The 8298-nt window shown below is 52.6% G+C and overlaps 5 protein-coding genes across 5 annotated transcripts; 4 read left to right on the forward strand and 1 right to left on the reverse strand.

Moving 5' to 3' along the window:
* Positions 1-729: 729 nt before the first annotated feature.
* COCCADRAFT_4951 (uncharacterized protein) lies at positions 730-1774 on the forward strand (the record flags this gene model as incomplete). Its single annotated transcript, XM_007713949.1, has 2 exons — positions 730-755; positions 805-1774. 2 exons carry the CDS (start codon positions 730-732, stop codon positions 1772-1774), a joined length of 996 nt encoding a protein of 331 aa, XP_007712139.1.
* Positions 1775-2297: 523 nt separating this feature from the next.
* On the reverse strand, positions 2298-2716 carry COCCADRAFT_4952 (uncharacterized protein; the record flags this gene model as incomplete). Its single annotated transcript, XM_007713950.1, has 2 exons — positions 2298-2617; positions 2665-2716. The coding sequence occupies 2 exons, from the start codon at positions 2714-2716 to the stop codon at positions 2298-2300; spliced, it is 372 nt and encodes a 123-aa protein (XP_007712140.1).
* A 463-nt stretch (positions 2717-3179) lies between these two features.
* Positions 3180-3904, forward strand: COCCADRAFT_26185 (uncharacterized protein; the record flags this gene model as incomplete). The annotated part of the gene is made up of 5 exons (XM_007713959.1): positions 3180-3222; positions 3281-3369; positions 3420-3443; positions 3523-3647; positions 3730-3904. 5 exons carry the CDS (start codon positions 3180-3182, stop codon positions 3902-3904), a joined length of 456 nt encoding a protein of 151 aa, XP_007712149.1.
* Positions 3905-5886: 1982 nt separating this feature from the next.
* On the forward strand, positions 5887-6180 carry COCCADRAFT_95738 (uncharacterized protein; the record flags this gene model as incomplete). The annotated part of the gene is made up of 1 exon (XM_007713992.1): positions 5887-6180. One exon carries the CDS (start codon positions 5887-5889, stop codon positions 6178-6180), a length of 294 nt encoding a protein of 97 aa, XP_007712182.1.
* Positions 6181-6401: 221 nt separating this feature from the next.
* On the forward strand, positions 6402-8213 carry COCCADRAFT_95861 (uncharacterized protein; the record flags this gene model as incomplete). Its single annotated transcript, XM_007713993.1, has 4 exons — positions 6402-6547; positions 6602-7501; positions 7550-7578; positions 7636-8213. The coding sequence occupies 4 exons, from the start codon at positions 6402-6404 to the stop codon at positions 8211-8213; spliced, it is 1653 nt and encodes a 550-aa protein (XP_007712183.1).
* Between the last annotated feature and the right edge of the window lie 85 nt (positions 8214-8298).

Raw genomic sequence — 8298 nt, forward strand, 5'->3', positions numbered from 1 at the left:
GCAAGTGGAGAGAAGAGACTGCACAAGTCAGTAAGTTAACCACAAACCACTGGACGCAGACAAGCATAAATTTCCCAAATGAGAGTGCTCCAAAGAAACATGCGCGCAGACTCTACGCCTCCGTGGTGCGAGAAGGTAAATGCGCCTCAATCCAACAAGAAGGCGGACTCATTCGCTGATGAGCGCAAGACAAAAACACCATACTCACCGGATGAGAGATGGCCTAGGCTCGCTTCGAGAGTAACCGAGATATAGAATCAGAGGGAGGTAGCCATAGTGGATAGCGACACGGGAGACATCGATGATGCGGGCAATGCGCTCCTAATGGACGGTCAATGTGTGTCTCCCGTGTCTGTCTCTACGAATTGTAGCTTACCTTGGACTCTTCCGATAGTTGATACATGATTGCTGTGTGGTCGACTGTCGATTTGGGCGAGTCAGAATGGGTGACGGAATGGGTGACGGCGGGCTTGGTGGGCGTGATTGCGATGATGCGCAAAGCTCAAAATCTTAGGGTCCATGCACGGGCCGGAGACTTGGGCGAAATTAACCACATATGGACTAGCGCAGGACTGGACTGTCGAGCTCCGAGATCTTTCAGCCATGTTCAACTCCACCTTCAACACGCCACGACATCCCTCGCCCTCAGCCAACAGTGTCAGACACACGAAGAACGTGGTGCGATCTGAGATATCTGATTTTTGACGCTCACTTCGCTAAATTCCAGCCATGTCGGCTCCAAGCGCCCGTCACTGGTACGTATTCGAAATCAATAACAACTAGCATGTCCTGATCAATATACAGGGAGCAGAACAAAGAAGCCACCGTATACGTCGGTAATCTCCATGAGCGCGTCACACCTCGCATCCTTCACGAGCTGATGCTCAACACCGGCCGTGTACGTAATGTGAATATGCCAGTCGATCGTGTCAATGGACAGCACCAAAGTTTCGGCTTCGTCGAGTTCCACACAGAAGCTGAAGCCGACTATGCTTCTAAAATTCTCAACAATGTTGCCCTTTACGGAAGCCGGATACGTGTGAACAAGGCATCTGCAGATAAGCAAAAGAATGTCGAGATTGGCGCAGAGCTGTTCGTTGGCAATCTTGATCCAGGTGTAGACGAGAAGACTCTGTACGACACATTCAGTCGATTCGGACCACTGGTGAATGCGCCAAAGGTTGCGCGCGATGAAGTCACAACCGCGTCGAAAGGCTACGGTTTCATCTCCTACGGCGATTTCGAGTCCTCGGATGCGGCCATCGCCAGCATGCACAACCAATACATCATGTCCAAACAGATCACAGTTCAGTACGCGTATAAGAAAGATGGCAAGGGCGAGCGACATGGAGACGAAGCCGAGCGTATGCTTGCTAAACAAGCCAAGGCTCACGGAGTTGCGCCTGCTGTTCAGCCTCTACCAGCACATCTTTTCCAGCTTCCTCCAGGCGCTGCTCCAACGGGACCAGCTATGCCTGTAGATGGAAGAGGTGTACCAGGCGCGCCAAGCGGGCCAGGAGGATATGGACCACCGAGCGGACCTCCTGGCTTTGTACCCAACGGACCCGCAGGTTATGGCAGACCACCCTCTGCTGCTCCCATCGGCCACCCGTCACTCCCTCCTCCTCCAACGGGTCTGCCTGCTCGCCCACCGAGCGGTACCCCAACCAATTTCTTCCCTCCCCCTCCGGGATTTGCAGCTCCACCACCAGGCTTTGGGGCCCCTCCGCCCGGTTTTGGAGGCCCTCCAGGTTATGCACAAGCACCTAGGTAGATACAGTAATGATCGGGTGTAAGAACAGGCAGCAACAGACCTATTGCTGCATACAGAGGCATTGCGCCCTCGGCGCGTCCATCATAGATGCTTCAGGCACGTACTAGGGATCAGTAATAAGTTTAGCCTACAGCCATACCACTAGCATGCGATATAGTTCGTCCCGGTGTCGATCCCTGGACGCTACTCCGACGTTGGAGCACAAAGTCACATGTAGAAAGCAAGGTACACAGTAGGATAATTCTCGCGCAGAGACATATGAAGATCTAATTGAGGAAACACTGTAAAAGTCAGTAGAGGAGAAGGAACACGAGACGGAAATGAAAGAAAGCAAAGACACTAGGCGCTTAAACCCATATGCGCAAATCCACGTACGTCTGCTCATCCCAAGCCGCATATAACTAGCCCACTCGAGGCAACAAATGAAAAGCAGTAACTTGTCAAACTGAGACTTAAAACAAAAGAAATGATGTACGAGATAGTCCTGTGATGCATCGCCCCCATTCCACGTCCTTGCCCATTATTACGAGAAGCTGACAAACTTTGGATCGCGGGGGATACCGTCGGCTCCAATGTTGTTCTTCTTGAATCGATCCTGCATGTATATTCTGCGCGCCTCGTCAAAGTCGACGCCTTGTCGCTTCATGATGCGCATGACCTCCTTCTTCCCCGCGTCATCTAGGCCTTGGCGCGAGTCGCCAGATTCTACATTGCCACTGAGGTCAAATGCTGATGACGATAGACCTGCTTCGATATCGTCGCGGAAGGAGGTTGGTAGGCGCGAGTAGATGGGTTCAGGGATGGGTAGGACGTGGATCCAACGGTGCCGTGTGAAGTATGCGGCTGTGGGGTGTTAGTACCAGCAGTGAGGTGGGATGCGAAGAAAGTACCTGTTGCAAGGGCCAGGACAAAGAAGCAGACCGAGTAGAATAGGTACTCCATATTGGCGATGGTACTTGTGATTTGGTGATGGGATTGTGGTGTATGCGACAGAGCGGATGGTTACGAGTATGCTCTATCGATCTGCAAGGAACGCGATGTGAGAGAGGTGACAAAGAACAAAGGAAACGGATGTGTGATGGGCTATGAGGGTAATGCGGAGACGCGGGGTCTTCACGCCACAGGCAGGGACATAGATGCGGTTATCCCGGACGACGGTGATGCGTGACAACGGAGTCGCGGACAAGACGTTTCGGCTGTCACGGCCTGAACCTTAGGCTGCGCCTCACGCTCATGCGTCGTCACTTCCGCTCCGCTGCTTGGCAGTAGCGTCGGCGTCGGCGCCTATGTTGATCCATCCCCGAAACACGCACTAAGCGCATGCGGAAATGCAGACGAGGCCCTACCTTTCAATATTGGCGAACTTTCATTGACATCGTCCGTATCCACATTCCATACAGACACAATGGCCACCACTATCTCGCACGACCTTGCCTGGGAGATTACCAGTGAGTGAACAGAAACTGGTATACGAAAGATGGAGGAATAGGCGTTGACAGTTGGCAGAGGGACGCAGCTCTACACTCGTCAAGAGGGCAAATGGCGTCCAGTTCTCGCGCGATCCTCTTAACCTGAGGAACCTTTACAGCCGCAAGGTATGCAGTCAGTTTCGGATTTTGGGCCGTGTTTTGCTAACTTTGCGCAGAACGAGGGCTCAATCGCCAACAAGGTACGCCTACCACGATCTTCGGTTACGCGAAGCGCGAACACCAGATAACCCAGAAGACGGTGTTGATAATGTGAATCAGGCTATTGGTGTCATCCCCGGCAAGGAGGGTGGTGTCACTCTTCTCACCAAGAAGGCCGACAAGCACCACCAACCCGCATCCGCCATCCAGACCACCACCTTCGGCCCCAGCAAGTCCACCCGCAAGTACGTCTCTTCGAACTATTACCCCGGTAGCCGAACATGAGGATACCTGGGGATACCCTGGGAGTTTTGCTGACGGCTCTAGGACCTACTCTGCCATTGTCAACGCCACTACCAAGCGCAACTACCGCCCCGACCTCCGCAAGGACGCCGTCGCCAGGGCCTCTGCCATCCGCAAGAGCCAGAAGCCCGTCAAGGCTGACAAGCCATCAAAGCCCAGGGGTGTCAAGGCCAAGGCCGCTGCTGCTGAGAAGGCATAGATTATGAGTGGCTGGAAAATGTGCTGCATGTGAATTGGTTCGGAGTTCAACTTCATTCGGTTCATCTTCTGTGGGATTCGGAGCTCATGATATGAAATGAGCATGGGCTGCATGAACAAACTAAGCTAGAGTCTTCATAGCGAATTGACTCGGCGAGAAATGAATATGCTTCGAAAACCAAAGTTGGGCGTTGTTACGCATTTGTTTCACATGAGGTGTAAGCTTACAGGTCGATTAGAGCGCGGCTTTAAAGCTCAGCAAGTGAAACGCTTCTCTTACTGGACACAAAAGTTTCTGGGCGATTGGCTTTGTGTCTGACGCATTCCTTTGCTTACTACTAGTACCTTGTACCGACTGGATTTTCTTATATCTATCCGCCCGCTGCTCTCACACCATGAATGTGGACACAAAGCCAACGCGCTCCACTAACTGCATATGCCACCTGCATGAGTGCACCTGTACGTGTACAAACGGTATACGGGATGCAGAACCGCGCTTTGAGTCCGCATTGTGATGAAAAATTATGCACCCAACTCTCAAGCGCGTACTGACACCACATGCACTGTGGATATAGAGTCCTGAGGTATTACTCGCTAGGCCAACTAGGGCTTACATGAGTACATTGATCGGCATAAAAGCCACGGTATCTTCCAGTGTTGGATCGGTATACGTTGACTGGTCTGCGTACAAGGAACAGGAACTACTTGATGAGCAAGAGTGTATAGGGACTTACCAGCCCTTGGCTTAAATACCACCAGTTGTATCGCATAAGATGCCTTTGTTGGCGTCGGATGTGTCCTCAAATGGAGACGTGTCGCAAGACTACCTTATCGTTAACCTCCCCGCTTCTTCTGGGTCTTTAAATGTTACCCAAATGTTATAGCTCGGAACCACAACCGACCTCTCAGACCTGTACTTGACACTGACTGTGTGTTTGGCGGAAGTCGGCTTGCTTTCCTGTCTCACCTGCTTCTCTCTGAGCTTTGGCTAGGGCAAGAGTCACCCGATACCTTGGAGTCGTGATTGGGCAAAAGTGTAAAAGACCGTTTTTCCCCCACAGGTGGCTAGGGAGTTGTCGTATGATGTAGCGTCATGGTTGTCTGGTAAGATGATAAAACTTGGATAGCTGAATCGCATTCAACCAGGCATCCAACTCATTTTGGTTGCTCCTTTCGGCAATCCTTCCTCCCGCCTGCAATACTTCCGGCAACCAATATTCCTTTCCAAGCTACAGCAGGGACAAGATCTTGTTTTCCTGAGCCTCATCGTCAATTTGATACAGCAGCATATCCGCGATCGGGAAAGTCGAAACGCTTCCTGGCTCTTACTGCTCTTGGAGTGAGTGCGCCAACGCATACGGCGTTTACAGTCCGGGGGCCGGGTTCTGGTACGGTGGTGGACATGACTCCATCACGAACAGTCTGCGGTTGAAATAGCCAAGTAACGCGATTGGTCCTGGCCTGCCCTGGGCCCCATCATTGCGCAATTGTAGTCAAGCAGCGCCAAGCATCCCACGACCTCGTTACGGGGTTTGGCGTGGCAGGGTGTTTGGAAACTGCCAAGTGGACTATGTCCATGCTTTTGTAGCATACAGTCGTAGCCGGAATACCAGATGCGTACGTGCAAGTCAGTTGTGCACAGCAACAAGTGAGGATTATGCAGGCTGGAAGATTAGCCGCGGGAATGCGCTGAGGGCGTCACGTGACCATTCTGGGGCGGTAGTCGATCACTGCTACGTCTTCTGTCGTGCGTGCCCAAAAGGTAAGTAGATAGCGACTAAATAGAGACAGATCTCAAGGCTGGCATGCGGTGTGCGAGATCGAAGCCAGAGCAGCAGCACCAGAGGACAGCACAGTGGTCATGAGGGGCGGCTAACCGAACAACCGGTACGGCTACGGGCCGCGGGGGCGTGGCCCCTTGTCAACGCCGCCAACTCACTAGGCTACCAGCCTTGGTCCGTCTGCTACTCTACTACACAGCAAATGCCATCAGTCGTCCGAATCAATCATCCACCGCGGCTGTATCCGGCTGCCCAACCTGGCAACATCTCAAGGCCGCCTCTCGGCCATGGCCCGGCAGAGGCCCAGGCAGGGATGAGCTGGCCATCACCTCCGCCCCGGCTTCGCAATGTCATTAACCACGCCATTTGCCGAGTGCCATCGCCCAGCCTATCTGCCCGGTCAAACGCGGCCGCATTGTCGCAGATACACTACCCATGCCCTTACGTACCGTTCAATGGGCTGGCACTCCACAAACCTTGTACGCGCGCCGCTTGACTCTGCCTGATTGGTCCTACTTACGCCCTCTTTGTGGCTGTCTCGTCCTGATCAACCGCCCAGCACTCACCGGCAGCTAGTGTCTTACTGCATCTTTATCGGGCATGCTGTCGGCCCACCGCTACTCTCGTTGAGCTCAGAACAAGGTCGTTTGTTACCTCAATTCTGATTAATTGACGCTACAGAAGCCTAGTCGCCATACAAGTAACAAGACCAGCGGAATGTCGTGGGCTCTGGTGGACTTTAGCTGTGTCCGATACTCTCCCGTAGAGGGCACACACTACTTCCACGACCCCGCATATCCCTCCTCGATACAGTTTCTCCTCTCTGGCCGCTGGGAGCCCTGGGATGTTAGCTATGTCAAGTAGTATGTCGCGCCTCACAAACATTATCCTCGCCCGCTCATGCTGATATGGCCCAGCAAGGCTCGGGATCCAGACATTCGACGCGTTGCTGAGGAAGCCGAGACGCGACTCGCTCGGGATCCATATTCCAAATATTCTCCGTGGCCGTCTCCACCTCCTTCAACGGGCCCGCCACCACTGACTTCAGCCTATCCTCACAGTCAACCTCCACCAGCACTAATCAAGCAACCTGTGGCTGATCTGGTGACCCCTTCGCCGTCTACTGTGGCTGAGCATGCCGTTTCAGCGTCGCCACGCGACCACAGTACGCCTCCATTACCAAACACTTCCACTAGTTATGCATCTCCCTATGGAAGTCGGTCTGTAGTACAGAATGGTGCAAATCAGGCTCCTGCTGGTCCTCCAAACTTTGTTCCGCTGGCTCCGATACACAACAGCCATGCAAATGGCCACCCGTCACCTCCTCAACATGCAGAAGTTCCATGTGATCCCACGCTTCGGGATCCATCATCAAAACCAGTACTACCAGCCCAGACAATTCTTTCACGCACCAGAGAAACTAAGATCCTACTCTCAATCGACGGTGACGGTATCAGAGGACTGTCTGCCTTACTCTTGGTCGAATCACTTGTTAATGCAATCTGTGTCAAGGTCGGGCAGCGCTTAGACAGCCACCAAATCTTTGACTTGACGGGAGGATGCTCTCTGGGAGGAATTATAGCCATTATGCTGTGCCGGCTTCAGATGCAGGCCCACCGAGCTAGGGAAGCCTATAAGCAAATTGCGAAGCAGGTGTTTGCAAACAAAAGGGATTATTTCAAGTACTTGGATCCCCATGCACAAGTACGAAGTGTTGATGATAGTGCGCTGGAAGATGCGATCAAGAGTGTTGTCCGACAGGAGCTGGGCAACCCAGACGAGATTCTGCTCGACGGACGACCGGATTCGGGCGATGTGTAAGTAGCGTTTTTGCCTTTCTATACAATGTCTAACGCTATATGCAGATTTGCCATTACAACACAAATGGATATCGGTACGTACTCTAGCAGTATGCTCTCTTTCGTGTAGTGACCGTACTGATAATAACCAGGCACCAACCGAGCAGCACTAATACGTTCATACCAAACACGGCGCATCACAGGCCCAGATCTGGAACCAGACATGCCTATATGGCAAACAATGAAAGCCACTTCAGCAGCCCCAAGATACATCCAATCCGAAAAAGCTGTGCCACAACGCTTCGTGATAGAAAAAGGCCTAGTCGACCACGGCACCACCAAGAACAACCCCGTCCGCGACATCCTCTACGAATGCCGCAAGCTCTTCCGCTACGCAAACGACATGATGATCATCGTCTCGGTCGGCACAGGCGTCGGCCTCGACCGCAGCCGCGAAATCCCCGAAATGGCAAATAGCGTCGAAGACCGCAAGGCCGAAGCTCGCGGCTGGGGCGAACGCTTCGAAGTCGATCACGCTGCTCTCATCGAACGCAACTGGATGAAGTATTTCCGCTTCGATGTCACGGGCCTTGAAGATGTTCCGCTGGAGGAATGGAGCCATGAGGATATCATCAAGGAGAAGACGTCGGCGTATCTGGCGCAACCGGATGTGTGCCAGAGGTTTTATGCCTGTGTTGATGCTATTGCGGCACTACTACTTGGTCCATAGGGTCGGTAGTACCGGGAAAGAAAGAAAGAAAGAAAGAAAGAAAGAAAGAAAGAAAGAAAGAAAGAAAGAAAGAAAGAAAGAAAGA

Source organism: Bipolaris zeicola, assembly GCF_000523435.1.
Source record: "Bipolaris zeicola 26-R-13 unplaced genomic scaffold scaffold_71, whole genome shotgun sequence".
In the NCBI taxonomy this organism is placed as follows: domain Eukaryota; kingdom Fungi; phylum Ascomycota; class Dothideomycetes; order Pleosporales; family Pleosporaceae; genus Bipolaris; species Bipolaris zeicola.